Source organism: Pseudochaenichthys georgianus, chromosome 1 (assembly GCF_902827115.2).
Source record: "Pseudochaenichthys georgianus chromosome 1, fPseGeo1.2, whole genome shotgun sequence".
Taxonomy (NCBI): domain Eukaryota; kingdom Metazoa; phylum Chordata; class Actinopteri; order Perciformes; family Channichthyidae; genus Pseudochaenichthys; species Pseudochaenichthys georgianus.
Window position 1 is genome coordinate 33,434,689 of NC_047503.1, and position 16,011 is coordinate 33,450,699.

Sequence of the window (16,011 nt, forward strand, 5' to 3'; positions counted from 1 at the left end):
TACAAACGTATGTTATTGAACTGTACTGCTCGACCCCAGATTGATAGTATTGATAGTAGGGTTTAGGTTCGTGTTCCTGTTGCTTGTCCCATCTTCTCTTGTCAGAGTGCAGGAGCGATATCTGCATGCGCCACACCCAGTGGAGGCGGACGGACCAATCAGATGGCACCGTGCGGAAAGTTGTCCTTATATGGAAAGGGGCTGCAGCGCCGGCTCTGATAAAACCCTGCACATCATTGGCCTCTATTGCAGTCAAACTCAGACATCCTACTGGAGTGTACCTCATTCACAGACTTCCCAAAGCCGATAACCCTTCCTCAAACAGGTAAGTCAATATGCAAGCTTATTTTGAGTGCTTTTTACCTACGTTCAAGTTTTGCTTTAGCCAGCCAACTTAATTTAGTTAGCCGGTTAAGTTATGTGTGAGTTATCTGGGTGACTTCCCTCTATTTAAAGCATTTTATATCGTTGAAGCTTCTAGTTGACATTCGCTGCATCACGTTGCCTTTCATTCATTGTCATTCTGATTAAACACCGGTTGAGTTTGAGGAGATGCCACCAGTAACTATTAACTATAGAAATATGTTGGCAATGCTGTCATTTATCCTCAGCAGATGGTGTGAAATGACCCGGTTACGACGTGCTGTCACCAGTTTAACAAATCAGGCTGCCTTCATCGTCTCGGTGACATGCACGCCTTGGCACGGTGTCTGGTGTCTCCGATTTCAAACAGACAGTCTGATGGCAGATTAGACGGATTAGACCTAAAAGACTTAGTTTGAATGGGCTCATGGGCGTTTAGAAATGGTAAAAAACGGTTGATGTGATATTTCTTTAAAGATCACGTTACACCCAACACATGTCAGTAGTTTTTGTCACATTATCTTTTGATGGGCACGACACAAAGATGCACCTGATGACTGACAACACGGAAGTTCATTCACGTCAACTAAACGGATATTAAAACATGTGGGCATGGTTAATTCAGTTATGGTGATCCCGGTGTAAGGGAGTGGTCGGTGTCATCTGGGTGTAACGACACACACGGGGCTGCCACCGCCGTCTCTGAGCTGTACTCACTTTTGCCTTATATGGCCAGACCCAGAGAGAATCAGCCTTTTGTTTCTCAGCCCTGGATCTGGACTGGACCTGCGCCACTGCGACATCCAGCGTCCAGTCTCCATAATGACGAGGCTTTAAACAGCCTTGATGTTTCCAGATGTAACTGACTGTCACACAGCATCAGTTTAAACGTTTAAACCCATCGGCCTATGTCCCAGCTACTGAGATTTAGACTTTTTTAAACAGTTGTTAACTAGACAAACATTTGAAGATATTTCAGAGTCGCAAAAACTCCTTATCATACTATAATTATTTGGGCACATACTGTTAGAAAAAAAGAGAAACACAACCATTTTCTATAATATCAAAAAAATCTTCATTTTTATATTGCAGAAATGTAATGGGACTGCTTTTAGATACACACTTTCCTGCATTGTCTGTTCATATTTCAAGACTCCTTGTTGTACTAAATGTAGTCTTTGTTTCCATATTGATTTAAATATTCTCCCCCTTTCACCCCTCTTCAGAAAATGGAAGACGAAATTGCCGCCCTCGTTGTTGACAATGGCTCTGGTATGTGCAAAGCTGGCTTTGCAGGAGATGATGCTCCCCGTGCTGTGTTCCCCTCCATTGTTGGGCGTCCCAGACATCAGGTACAGTTTCTGAGTTGTCTTTTAAATCATTAATGACCAACGCTTTGAAATATTGTCTGCATTGCCTTTCATTGTGCTGTTTGTAACTTTTGTTGTTTTTTGGTTCTCTTTCCCAGGGTGTGATGGTTGGTATGGGCCAGAAGGACAGCTATGTTGGTGATGAAGCCCAGAGCAAAAGGGGTATCCTGACTCTGAAGTATCCCATTGAGCACGGTATCGTGACCAACTGGGACGACATGGAGAAGATCTGGCATCACACCTTCTACAATGAGCTGAGAGTTGCCCCAGAGGAGCACCCGGTCCTGCTCACAGAGGCGCCCCTGAACCCCAAGGCCAACAGGGAAAAGATGACCCAGGTAAGGAGCGCCGACATACACTGACAAATCCCCTCGGGGAAACTCTCTGCTCGCCTACATGTTTCCATCCTCTGCTCAAACTGTCCATTTCCTCCTGCTCCTTAAATCTCCAGGTTTCTTCTATCCTGTGCTGATAATTTCATCTCTGTGGAGGCTTCAGGTTTCTATCTCTGGCAATGTAATGCATCAGGAATGTTGTTGTCTTTGCAGCATGGTCTTTTAAATTATGTGTGTTTTTTAGACTTTCTAAAGTAGATGGCAAGCCTCCAACTACACGGGTGCCTGCATGATTCAACAGATTATGTTTGCGCAGATTGCTGCACTCATCTTTAAGAGTAAACGTGACTAAACTTAAGTACAGGTTTATTGGAGTGACTTGTTTTATTATGGTGTTTCTACTCAAAACAAAACCAGGCCAGTGTGCAGTGCCTTTCTGTACTAACCCATTCTAGCTTACTCCAGGTTATTATGACTCCCTGGTTCAATGACTCATCTCTCGTTTCCTCTTTTCCAGATCATGTTCGAGACCTTCAACACCCCTGCCATGTATGTGGCCATCCAGGCTGTGCTGTCCCTGTACGCCTCTGGTCGTACCACTGGTATCGTCATGGACTCTGGTGATGGTGTGACCCACACAGTGCCCATCTATGAAGGCTACGCCCTGCCCCACGCCATCCTCAGGCTGGATCTGGCTGGCAGAGACCTCACGGACTACCTCATGAAGATCCTGACTGAGAGGGGCTACAGCTTCACCACCACAGGTGAGACCACAAACACTGAAATCAAACTAAATGTATTGCATTACATTACATTGCATTTAGCTGACGCTTTTATCCAAAGCGACTTACAATAATTACATTCGTATAAAAAAAAATGAATATTAGATTCCTTAAATGATAGTTGCCGAGCGAAGAGTTAACTAATGTTGCGGCTCTACTTTTCTTGTCTTATAGCTGAGCGTGAAATTGTGCGTGACATCAAGGAGAAGCTTTGCTACGTTGCACTGGACTTTGAGCAAGAAATGGGCACTGCTGCCTCCTCCTCTTCCCTGGAGAAGAGCTACGAGCTGCCCGACGGACAGGTCATCACCATCGGAAACGAGAGGTTCCGTTGCCCTGAGGCCCTCTTCCAGCCCTCTTTCCTTGGTAAGATAAATTACAAAGAATCTGCTCAAATATACTTGTATATTCAGTTTGTCGCAGCAAGAACTGGGCTTTAATTTTAAAGTATGTTGAACACAAACTTACTTTCTTCTTTCACACCTTCTCACAGGAATGGAGTCTTGCGGTATCCATGAAACGACCTTCAACAGCATCATGAAGTGTGACGTCGACATCCGTAAGGACCTGTACGCCAACACTGTGATGTCTGGAGGTACCACCATGTACCCTGGCATCGCTGACCGTATGCAGAAGGAAATCACTGCCCTGGCACCCACCACCATGAAGATCAAGGTATAACTCCTCCTCATTGCCCTTTACTCGCATCCTCCCACAGGCAATAATGCAAAGAATGTTGTAGAAAGCTATTTACCCCAGCTGCCATTTAGTGTACAAACATAGCTAATGCAATATTCAAGCCCTATTGCTTGTTTTTAACTTGTCCTATCTATAGTGGTGCCAAAGCACAAGATGACGGCCTCAATTGTCTTTAACTGTACACTTCAAGTATTTGCAGGATATAAGTTGGTTTACAAACGGATGCTTTAACACGTTTCCACCATGTTTTCTGCAGATCATTGCTCCCCCAGAGAGGAAGTACTCTGTATGGATCGGTGGCTCCATCCTGGCCTCCCTGTCCACCTTCCAGCAGATGTGGATCAGCAAGCAGGAGTACGATGAGTCCGGCCCCAGCATTGTCCACAGGAAGTGCTTCTAAACAGACTTGTCAGTCCCCTCCCCAAAACACACACTGCTACAAACCCAAACGACTGGCTCTGCATACACTCCTGCACCAACACACTGGTGTGTGCTGAGCCCACAACACTCTTCCAGTTTTCCCCTCATCACTATGGCTATGGCACCAAGCCCCCTGATGGGGAGAAACTCTGCAGGAAGTTCAGAGCGTCCCATGCGGTGTGAATGTGTGGAACATGATGTCCATTCTTGTGTTTGTGTATGTCATTCCAGATGTGTTTGTTCACCACCTTATTTGCCTCTATGAAGGTTTCTTCTCTGGTGGGGCTCACTGCCCAACAGACCTGTAGTATTGCTTATGTAAATTATGCGATCTTTTGTTTTTGTACTTTCAGCCTTAAACAATACTTGGTCCAGTTTGTTTTTGTCATTATGCAAAAGACAAAGCTTCTACCTTGTATGAAGGTTTGTGCAAGCCTCTGTTGTACACAACAACCCAATAAATCGCACATGTCTGAAATTCTGTTGAGTCTGCCTGGTCTTTATTAGCTCAGCTTGGTTCACAAAGAACTTCAATCGCTCGTATATTACTTCTGTTTGTTAAACTTCACACGGCATTTGTCTTGAAAAATTAAAGTTTCCACTGTGTAAAGAGTAGATGCAAGGATCATTGAGTCATTCTAGCAACACAGGATTGAAGTTACAGTCTGTATGACAAGGAAAAACATGATGAAACAAAATAATGGATTTTATTAAATGTTTATCAAGTCAAAAACGGTAATTGAAGCAAAAGCTATATACTTTAATCGTGTCTAAAGAAACTCAAGCTTCAATATTGTGTTCACTTTGTTTGTCACAAGGGCAAATGTCTCTTTACAAAATTGAACTTGACTAGAAAAACAGTTTTGGAAGAACTTTGAATCTTACCCATTTGTGAATTTTTCCAACAAAGTATTTTGATTTGTCTTAACTTACGAGACTCATTACACTCAATTGTAATGTCTTCATTCATAACGGTTAGAAGTTCCAGTCATTAATACAATTCAAAGTTTAAATAACATTTGGGAAATATTTTTTCACAAATCTAAGGATCAAATTGTCACTGAACTAGCCCTGCTGTAAATAAGTCAATGATGGTCCAGTTCCATTTGAGATGTATTATCATCTTTAATTAAACATTTGATTTTCCATACCCAACTTGACGATGCTAAATCATTTGTTAGTCACGATCGTCTTATAGTGTAAAAGGAAAACAACATTCAACTACAGGAAGAAAAAAAATTGCACCTTTCACACCTTAAGGTCAGAATAAAATACATAAAGGAACTCCCTTATTCGGGATGAGCATTTTACCAGGTCCGAGTGCAAATGTAGAGACCTGTATAAGAACTTCACTAACTGCACTCAATTTAAACCTCTTCTCTGGAAGTAACTTGATTATTAGGGAAGGAACGCAAAGGAATGAAGAGGTTAAACAACATTTCTTAATGCACTTTATGTCTAAAGACCAATACAAACCAGAAAACACATGAGGGTTGTTATTCGAGTGTCCGACACAGGAAAGTCCTGAGTTAAACTTGTTTAAGCTTCATTTTTTCTCAAAGGGTATTAGGCCCCCAGAATTCCCCTTCATTATATAAAAATGTTTTCAAATATTTTGATCTGTAAATATTGATCAGAAAAACTGCTTAAATATGATTATTTTTCTAAATGTATTAGTTATTTATGTTTGTTTTAATTTAGTAATTTCGGTCACCTTCTGCATGTCATGTTGGAATGTTGCACTGTTTCTTACTATCATAAGATGTACATGTGTTCAATAAGTACTATTTAAAAAATGAAATAAGAGGAATTACTATAATTCTGTAAGATATTTATATATAAAAAATGAACAGATGCAATTTTTTTTTGTTCCCTGGAAACTTTATTGAACTTTTTTTTCAAATACATCAGAGATAGGCACACCCCAGCAGTGTTCATTAAATTAATTCAAACTAAGGGCAATTGTGAACAGAACAAATTAAATAAAACAAAATCAGAAATTAAAGTGAGTGGAAGAAACAGCTGGGCTTTTTGAATTCGATTGAATTGATCATTTGTGTAGTTAAGAAAACTAATAAATCCTGGAGAAATGTTGAGGAAGAGGCATTTGTGGATGAAATATTTTGCAAAAATACTCAAATCACTCATTCCTAATTCTGTTTTAATGAAAAAAGTAAATGAAAATGGGATTCGACCGACAGGAAGTGTGTCCCTCACTGAAAGAGGTCCGTCTGTGTGCAGCAGTGAACGTTCTCCGCCCTGTCAGCGGCCGGGTGTCACACCGCCTGTGGTTCACTGTGGAGCGGCTTCCTCGGAACATGAACCCAGCTGGATGAACATCTAAAATAAAATTTAAAATCCTGGTGATCATGAGTAGGATCGTGAGAGGGATATCAGAGGACATGCACCGACAAATTATACAAGTGGGTTCCCCGACAAACCTCTAAAAAACCGCATGAATAGTTAACGGTAACGCTGAGGAACTCAACTAACGCTAGCTAATGTTAACGCTAACTCTATGGGCTGGACCAGGGTACACCCACATTTCTGCTTTTTAATACACAGTTCAAATTCAACCTACATAGATAGCTTAGAAAAAAGACGTGTGATTTGGTGCAATTCTTGATTGTTAAATAATACAGATATTGTAAATGTGAGGAGAAAGACAGTGACACTTGGGCTGGTGCTAACAATGATAGTAATATCTGTGCCTTGCTGCAAAGTGCCTTGTATCTGGGTTCACAGGCTTTATATTTGAAATATATTTTATACTTTAAATCGTCTTGATTTGGCGTAGTAATGTCATCACAAATGTGTGGTTTACCTTATTATAACTATAACGTTATATGAGATGGCAAAATTGATACATTTCATCGTCATTTATAACATATTCTCAAACACAATTTTGGGGGAAAAGTTTAAGAATAAAATAACCAAAAATGAATAGCTGACTTTGCCAAGTAAAGTAAATTAAACACTCACACATTTCTTAGATGGACATTATCTAAAGATCCAGTGTTGCCATTAAGCAGTACCATGCATTGATATGCAGCATTGAAAAGAAAGATACCATGGTCATATCATCCAGGCATAATCTAGTGTGTTAATAACAGTTTCTTTCTCTATCCTCAATTTAAAAAACGAAATACCAATAATTACTTATTGCTACCATATGAGAGAAGCAGCGGGTCCATCTTGGTCATTATTTTTAAAGGTTGACTGTAGAGCAATGTTGATAAATTGATAGATTAGTCAATGAATGTACAGAAAGGAGAAAAAAATTGATATTGTTTTTGTTTCAGTCATTTATTTTGAGTGGAGGTAGTGGAACAATAGATATTTGGGGAAATGTTGACTCTTGTTTTAATTTCATAGACTAATTGAAAGTTGTTACACAGAGGGTCTAAAAGCACTAAACTGTGACATTGTTTACTGTCTGTCTCAGGCTGTATTTGACGAGGACACAATGTCCTCTACCTCCGTGGGAATGTCAGATTTGTCCGATGAGATCCTGCTTTGCATTCTCCGCCATGTTCCAGTGTGTGACCTGATGAAGAATGTGGCCAACGTCTGCCACAAGTTACACACACTGTGCCATGATAAGACCCTGCTCACAAACGTCAGCTTGTCTGAGGAGTATCAGGTAAGACTCTTATTTTAGTAAAATACCTATCACAGTTTTCTATGAATCTTCGATCTTGTGCATTTGTGAGGATCTTTCTGTATATTTCGATTAAAAAAAATCGAATCAACACAGTGGAATACCTTCAACAGATGGAAATTTGATAAAATGCTCTTTGTTTTCTCCAGGCTGACGATGTTTTGGTCCGCTCCATATTGAAGCAGCTAGCCAATCACATGCAGTCTTTGAGCTTGAATGGCTGCTACTGGCTGTCTGGCTCTACGATGGAGCTTCTGGCTCGCTGCAGAGGAGTGACACACCTGGATGTCACCGGCTGTCGCATAACTTCCCTGCGTCTCTCCCGTCTCCTCTCCTCCCTTTCTCTGCTCAGATCCCTCGCTTTTGATGTGACGCCGGGCTTCAACTCTGCTCAGCTCAGTTCAGAGGCGGTGGATTCTCTGAGCCGCCTGTCGGAGCTCAGACAGACACTGCTGACACCGAGTTATGGTGTGGTGCCATGCTGCGCCCAACTACGCAAGTAAGAATCTGTGCGATTACTGAGGTTTCACATGAGGCTTTTGTCCACAATAACTTCCTATTTGACACTCAACGCAATATTGATCTATATATACACTTTTATGTGATCATCTGGATACAAGTTATAATGTTTATGCACCATGTTGTTTCTTAAGAAATTTAAAATGTACAGAATGGAGCAGAACAATTGACTAACAAGACTCTCATATTGATTGGTTGAGTTTAGAAACCATACACTGTTTGAGCTTAAAGGTATGGTAGGTAAGAATGGAGAAACCAGCTCGAGTGCGCTAGGATTTGAAAGAACGCAGCCGGAAAAAATCTGCCCCTTCCTTCAGACTTCCTCACAGAGCCCCTCCTCCAACACACACGAACGTGCACATGACCAATGAGGGCACGAGATAAGTTTGTGCACGAGATGGAAGGCTGACAGGCAGGTAGGTCATCCAGTTATTTTAGCCGGGCCGGCTAAAATGATTGGTCGTGCTTTTTACAGCGCCACGGCTTCCACAGATGACATTTCATTATTTATTGTCAAAGCATTTAATGTATTAATTGCTATCGGGATTCCATGGAATATAACAAAAAGAGTTTCTGAAGTGAATTACCTACCCCACCTTTAAGGCATTCATCTTCTTTTTCCTGTCTTATGGCTTTGTTTTACTGCAGCTGTTTTACTTCACTGCTACAATGTGGAATGTTTGTTCACTGCAGGCTGATGCTTCAGTTTGACATCTCAGACGTGACTAGAGAAGGTATCGGTGTTTGCTGCCAGTTGATGATGGGTCAGAGCAGTGTGCCACATTACCAACAGCTGGAGGAGTTCACTGCCAGGCTGGCTCCAGGAGAGGTGAGCTTTGGTTTGTTCCCATGTGTCTGCAGCATACACTGGGTACTACACCCTGCATATTGTAAAGCTAGTTTTTAATTTAAAATGGATTCAACCAGGAGCTTCATTGAGTTTAAACATCTCCTTTAGACGAGTCTCCCTACCAAGACAGCAACAGCACATTAAACACACTTTTAGACATATAACAATTAAAGACAATATAATTCACACAATCACACAAGGACAAAGAGCTCAGTCAAAAACACGTAAGGCGACCCAACTAGACCCAAATCAGTCTGCAGCGAATCCAATCTGCAGAAGCAGCATCGCTATCATTTCAAGGCTGACATCGGGGACAGATAGCAGCAGGTAATACAAATACAGTATTATTAATTATGTGGCCAACGCAGCCATTGTGTGAGCAATTGTCTGAGAGAAGAGAGCGCTGCTGGACCCGTCGTTACAATAGTGCTTAAATGAGTATTGAAACTGTTCAAAAAAAATTCAGAATCTATATTAGTCGAGTAATTGAAAGATGGGTTCATCAACTTGTTTGTAAACATCTTGACTTTACGAGTGTATCTGTGTGTTCCCCTCAGGTAAACCAGACGTTGCTCCTGCTCTATCTGGCCGTGTTCAGCGTTCACGTTCCAAAACGTCTGAGAGTTTTCCTTGTGTCGATTCCCGGTCCGAACCCCGCCCACTGGCCTGCTGCCCCCTCCCTGGCTCAGAGCCTCGGGCAGGGGGGCGACCTGGAGGCCCTGCAGCTCCCTCGCTCCTGGCTGGATTCCTTTTCCCTGAAGCGAGCCCTGGAGGGAAACAGCCCAAAGCACCTGAGCTTCAGCCGCTGCCCGGCGCTGTGGACGCAGGTGTTCCAGTCGCTGCTGGAGGGAGGAGTCAGAGACGCCAAGCAGCTGACCAGCCTGAACCTCAGCGGGATCAACAAGGTCCTCTACTCAGAGTGCAGGAGTGTGGAGGATCAGCTGGTTCCTGAGACTATGAGCCGCCTGGCAGCTGGTTGTTCCAACATTAGACAGTTAAACCTGATGCACACACACTACCATCACGAGAGCTCACCTGGGCAGGGTGGAGAAACACACCTGTGTGCCAGCTTGGCCAAACTCACACATCTGCGCTCTCTCACACTGCCTGCCTGCGCCCTGTCAGACAGCTTAAACACACATCAAGTCTCTATAAACAACACTCCCTCCCCTTTGTTCCTGGGGTTAAAGAAGAATCCACGGGTGGGGCTCCAGAACTACAAGCCTGATTTAGAGTCCTCTCTGTCAGAGGACAGCACCTCGGGGCTCTCTCTGCTGTTAGCTGGCTGCCCTTTTCTAGAAACCTTAGAAGTCATCGGTCCCGGTTTTGTCTCCGCGCTGCCTCGGCTCGAGCCCTGCACTCGTGCCAGTGTGGAGCCTCGTGGCATGTGTGAGTGGGCGCGAGGAGTCGGCGACGCACACTTAGCAGCACTTGAGGCTTTGCCTAGATTGCGCCGTCTGAGTCTGGCGGGGCTTCCTGGGGTCCTGAAAGGGACTGGGCTGGTACAGCTGACCCAGCAGTGCAGAGACCTCAGGGTTTTATCCCTCGCCAACATGGGCTCACTAAAGACCATGAACTACTCCCCTGCCTTGCTGGATTCACTGAAACAGTGCACACAGCTACAGGAACTCAGGTTAGAAGATGTGTACCCTTCATTTACTGTGACACTGTGCCACAAATTGATTATTTGCATATCAATAACTAAACATGTTACCTTGAGTTCTTGAAGAAAACTTTTCTCGCAGCCTACACAGTAGACACGGAGTCTAGAAACAGAGAATATTCTTGACTGAATTCATAAATGGGATCTGCGTAAAACAACAGCACAACTCAATTAAAATGCATGTTTTGGGGAAATAGCACTAGATAAATGTTTTGGGAAATGATGTAAATGGATGTTTTAATAGATGTTTGCTTATGTTAAACGTGGATATATATATATATCCACTACAATATTAAGGGCAACAAACCAGTTAGTCCAATCACAGTCCATGTGTTTGCTCAGCTCAGTGTTCTGATTAATTGAACGTTGGTTGTCTGTGTGTTGTAGGTTAGAGCAGCCCTACCTGAATGCCAACGAGTCATTCTTCGAGGCTCTGTCCTGCTGCTCTCGTCTGCAGCGTCTCTGCCTTATCTCACGCAGCGGCACCTTCGACCCGTTGGCAGTAGAAAACTTCATGGAGCGATGCCGCCACGTCATCATGTGCCATATGTTCATGGGCGGCACCTTGGTGGCATGTCGCACACTGCAGAAAGTTCTTCTGAACAGGTTAGTGCTAGTGTGTGAGGACAAACTGTACGTCTGCATTAGAGGGATCTTTGAAGCGGGGTTGTATGAGGCCTGCACGACCCTAGTTACAAAAATGACAGGAGCGAAGGCACGGAGGCAAAAGCAGTGTACTAGTGTGGACGGTGGGACGCAGCAAAACCTATTTTCGCCACCTAAAACAGGAATCTAAGCTTAAATGTGCACTATATTCAGAATATTTTCACTGCTTTACCTTGCCATCAGGTCGCTCTATACAATGGTGAACTGTTGCAGTTGTCTTTGCTCTTCAATGCAACCAAAGACCTTTAACATAAACATTACATTTATAGTTGGAGTCGGGTGGCTTTGAAGAGAGCATACAGCAGATAACAGGTTCAGTTTCCCAGAGTTCTGTCTAACAGCTATGGCGGGAATTTCTTTATCAAATGTGGATTGCGAATCAAACCAATCAGCTGTCTTTGTTGCATTTTATGTCTTGCAAGAAAGTTCAGTCAGTCATACAGAGAGCATGCAGTCTGCAGAGTGAAAGACGAAGGATAGAGTCCGGGTTGCATATTTAACACCGAGAGAGGACAAAGGGAGGGGTGACGCTCGGTGATAATGAAAGGAGCATTCTGGGAGGTGGGGAGGCCATATCAGGATGTTCTCAGTTCACCTGAGTTGAAGGTCATGCACATAGTGTAACTAACAACATTGCTACACATCTTCTTAATAAGGACATTTCGCAAGCTTGTCTAAGAAGTGTGAGAAGTAGTAAATATAGATAAACATTAGCAAATAAGAATCACACAATGATATTATTAAAGTAAGTAAGTGAGTATAATATGTTTCTATTACACAGCAATTAAAGTGCTGAAAATATTCTGGAAATGTGATATCGGATTGAGGCGGGCCTTTTTTTGTGTGGCTAAATATGTTATTATATTATATTATATATATATATATATATATTATATAAATATGTTATTCAGCAGACACCATCTGCAACAGTGCTGGTTGGTTTCTCCAAACTGGGAGCATGCTGACCTTCATCTACTGTAGATATGGCTCCAAGTACCTCCTCCAACCTCGGGTTGAAAAAAACAAAACAACTATATCCCTTTTTAAATGTCAAAACAGGGTCTCAAATTGAACTTTTCTTGTGTCTTTTCTTAGATTTTCAGTGGAGCGTTCGGCCCTGAGCGTGGTCATCTATCCATTACAGCATGAGGACCTGACTTTAGTCATCAGAGATATCCCGCTCACACTGCTGGACAGAATCACTTTGTTCCAGAGTCACGTGGCCCAACCACCACATCTATCACCATTGTGACATCTCCAGAAAGCTTCAGTGTGATTGGTGCTCAAGAGCTACGAGGCTCAGACCACTTTTATTCTGCAGGAAATTAAATTCAACAATGAAAAGACTTGACAGTCGTCTGCACAGTGATACTAGATTGTGTGATTTGTTACATTAATAACTGTTGCCGGCACCGCTACAAAAAAATCTTCAACTGTAATCGTTTACACTTACATGACAGAGTAAAGATGGTCTTTGCAGAGAAATGTACTTGCAGGGAGTTTTTAGTTTATTGTTCCAAGACATTTAACACTTAGTGCCATTGTCTCATTCAAAAACAATGTCTGTTAATTCACCACTCTGCTACTTTGAAAATAAGTGCCAAAAATACAAATGAAGGGATGTATTTCTTCAGATACTTTTACAGGAAATCTGAATCGAATTATGTTGTAATAAACTCCATATACATTATTTGTAATTGTTGTGTGTGTACCATTTATATGTTCATGGTTTCTTTTCATTATATAAAAAGATATTTGAATGTTCTCACTCAGTTGTGGCTAAAAAAACAAATAAGGTGCTATGTACATCAATCTTTTTGGTTCTGGAGGTGGAATTTGCCAAAGAGTGTTGTTCATATATCCAAGTGATGTGTTTATTCATGTAAACATACCCTGATAAGAACACTCGAGTCTCTTTGAGAGACATTTTAGGACTGCAGGCCACTGACACTTTGGTCCAATTGAATACAATGTATTCTACACTAGGACACGTTATCATCCAGCATACAAGAGAGCACCTTTTCAAACATGAGGGCACAATGTCCCTCCTCAGTCCACCACGAGACCCTTTTCGGTTGTACTTCTAGTCCCGATCACACAGCAGGGCGGTGTCTATGAGCCACAGTCCGGGGTAGAGCGGCTTTGTGAACGTGGTTTCTTCTCTGTGCAGCAGCTGCAGCGTTGACTCACAGACACAATAGAAGGTCAGATTCCCAGCCTTGTGATCGAGGAACACGCCAACTCTGGAGGACTGAGGCTCTGGCACTGCTTTCTCCTCATCATTGTGTCTGAAACATTTATCATTCCCGTTTATGTCTAAACTCCAGGATTTGTCGTTGCAGCCAAACGCACATTCTGAATAATAGTCCGATCTGCCTAGGTCTCTGTAGGCCACCGCTATTTCAACAGACCCCTGAAACTCCACCTCCCAGTAACACCGTCCAGACAGACCCTCCCTACACAGCACCTGATAGAGGTGAGAGAATCTGTCCGGGTGTTCAGGATACTCCTGGACCAAGTCTGTGAGCACTGCCTTTCTGTCCCCCTCAGACAGAACCATCTCTCTGTACAACGTGTTGGGGTCCAGGGTCAGGTGACAGTAATCTGAGTGACAGCAGGAAGAAGTAGACGGATGGTCAACATTTCCTTTATACACTTCAAACTGACTGTGTTTTATTTCAGGCATATATATCAGGATTTGTGAAGGATTACAGTATTAGTAAAGAGAGACTGTTTCGGTTTGGTTTTAAGATAGAAAAATGACTCACATTGTAAGAGGTCTGCTCTGGTCTGAGGTTCTGTCAATAAATCATCTGTTTGACAACACACACACACACACACACACACACACACACACACACACACACACACACACACACACACACACACACACACACACACACACACACACACACACACACACACACACACACACACACACACACACACACACACACACACACACACACACACACACACACACAAATTAGGAGTCTTATTGATAAATAGAGCTGTATGTTACCATTTAAAAAAAAACGTATCTCTGAGAAGAAAACATGGGAGTGCTAGTATGTAGGCTAGAGTGTAAATCATTCACACTCTATTAATAGGGATATGTTTAAATGTATCACATAAATGGCAGATGTAAAAAATAACAACAAAAAAGCAATGAAAATGCGATTGATTCAAACTAAAAACTGATTAATATATTAATAAATGTAGTAACAATTTCCTCAAAACCATTCACATTGAAAACCTAACATAATTAGACCAAATTAATGTATAGCTGTAATGAAATCAGATAAATGATAACAGTAATATGTTGTATGGAACAACGTCCAGTCATGTGTGCTATGTACCAGGAGCAGGCGTGGTCGCGGGAGAGGAGGGTGGAACTTGCTGGTCTTGTGCAGAGATTTCCTTGAGAAAGATAGAATACAAGAAACTGTGATAAACTGTGTGATTAAACCTGAGGACTGAACACTTCTCCTCATATACAGCACACTGCTCCTAACACTAGGATGGGTCAAATGCAGAGAAACAATTTCCCCACGGGGATTAATAAAGTATATCAAATCAAAATCAAAATCAAATCAAATACTTGTCTGTATTCCCAGTAAAAACAGTGATACAACTATGTATTTTGAAGACACTCGAAGTATTTAAAAAAACACTGCATGTTGATATTGAACTACTTGTATGCTTGAGGTAGTCACAACAGTCTATGGTCACAACGAACAGCTGTTAAGATTGGGCACAAAGAGTAATACTTGCAGCTTGTACAGAGGAAACAGGTGCACTGAAATTCAGTTGGGAGCCAAAACAACAAACTCTATATTTTCTAAAAACAAAGACAGGAAATAAAGCAGCACTCCGAAGGTCAAATCCAGCGAAATAATCATATCATGTGTGGATCATTTGGATACGTTCATTTCCAATCAATAGGCTGAACATGTGTGCTTGTTCTTTTTTTCTACCTCTGGAATGTCAAAGGTTTCTTGACTTTGTTTTTTGCAAATACTATAATAAGAGTCCAACATTAACAGCCACACCCTTTAATACGTATTCAAATAATCCCCTGCACAGTATTCAATTTTGACAGTGAAGTAATGATCCATTAAATTGTACTTTTGCCTGACTCACTTTACTTAACGATATTGACCCCAAACTTTGGAGGCTGAGACAATTAGACATTCTGTTATTTTGATTTTCCAATTCAGATCATTTTGAATTGTGAATCGTGATATGTATTGTCTGTTACATATGGTTACAGTTTAGAGCTGACCTTTTATGTGGGAGACTAAATAATACATAATAAAGTTTTTCAATTACATACATATTAACTAGTAAAAGCATTTATATTATGAGTGTGTAATGAATTGCATAATATTAAAGTTGAATCTATGTTACCATTGACGCTGGTGGTGGTGTAGCTCCGTCTCTCTCTTCTAATGATGTAACGCTGGTAAAACGTATCCAGGATGTCTGTAACGACTATGAAACATTGTCTGAAATTATTCAGACCAGTCTTTAAATGAGTTTAATAAGCCTTGCTCAACCAGCTCAACATGTCATGAGGAAGGGACGCTGAAGTCAACTTTATGACCAGCTGAGGGGAGGTGCGTAGACCACATGTGAAGTCAATGGCTCAGACATACTAATCAATCACTGATGTCGTTGATC

General features: G+C 41.9%; 2 protein-coding genes and 1 long non-coding RNA gene across 3 annotated transcripts; 2 read left to right on the forward strand and 1 right to left on the reverse strand.

Moving 5' to 3' along the window:
- Positions 1-237: 237 nt before the first annotated feature.
- actb1 (actin, beta 1) lies at positions 238-4,450 on the forward strand. Its single transcript, XM_034084431.1, has 7 exons — positions 238-325; positions 1,590-1,715; positions 1,832-2,071; positions 2,586-2,832; positions 3,025-3,216; positions 3,344-3,525; positions 3,806-4,450. The coding sequence occupies exons 2-7, from the start codon at positions 1,593-1,595 to the stop codon at positions 3,947-3,949; spliced, it is 1,128 nt and encodes a 375-aa protein (XP_033940322.1). The 5' UTR covers positions 238-325; positions 1,590-1,592; the 3' UTR covers positions 3,950-4,450.
- Positions 4,451-6,201: 1,751 nt separating this feature from the next.
- Positions 6,202-13,018, forward strand: fbxl18 (F-box and leucine-rich repeat protein 18). The gene is made up of 7 exons (XM_034084445.2): positions 6,202-6,392; positions 7,415-7,612; positions 7,780-8,129; positions 8,843-8,978; positions 9,557-10,632; positions 11,050-11,268; positions 12,424-13,018. The coding sequence occupies exons 1-7, from the start codon at positions 6,339-6,341 to the stop codon at positions 12,578-12,580; spliced, it is 2,190 nt and encodes a 729-aa protein (XP_033940336.1). The 5' UTR covers positions 6,202-6,338; the 3' UTR covers positions 12,581-13,018.
- Positions 12,814-15,952, reverse strand: LOC117447658 (uncharacterized). The gene is made up of 4 exons (XR_011643277.1): positions 15,739-15,952; positions 14,688-14,748; positions 14,097-14,141; positions 12,814-13,932 (listed from the first exon to the last, which is right to left on the reverse strand). It is a non-coding gene; the product is annotated as an uncharacterized lncRNA (long non-coding RNA).
- Between the last annotated feature and the right edge of the window lie 59 nt (positions 15,953-16,011).

Excerpts from the sequence above, each read along its gene's own strand:
- actb1 (XM_034084431.1), top strand. The coding sequence starts at position 1,593 with ATGGAAGACGAAATTGCCGCCCTCGTTGTTGACAATGGCTCTGGTATG. Across the intron at positions 1,716-1,831 it reads TTGGGCGTCCCAGACATCAG|GGTGTGATGGTTGGTATGGG; the intron begins GTACAGTTTCTG and ends TCTCTTTCCCAG. Across the intron at positions 2,072-2,585 it reads ACAGGGAAAAGATGACCCAG|ATCATGTTCGAGACCTTCAA; the intron begins GTAAGGAGCGCC and ends CCTCTTTTCCAG.
- fbxl18 (XM_034084445.2), top strand. The coding sequence starts at position 6,339 with ATGAGTAGGATCGTGAGAGGGATATCAGAGGACATGCACCGACAAATT. Across the intron at positions 7,613-7,779 it reads GCTTGTCTGAGGAGTATCAG|GCTGACGATGTTTTGGTCCG; the intron begins GTAAGACTCTTA and ends TGTTTTCTCCAG. Across the intron at positions 8,130-8,842 it reads TGCTGCGCCCAACTACGCAA|GCTGATGCTTCAGTTTGACA; the intron begins GTAAGAATCTGT and ends TGTTCACTGCAG.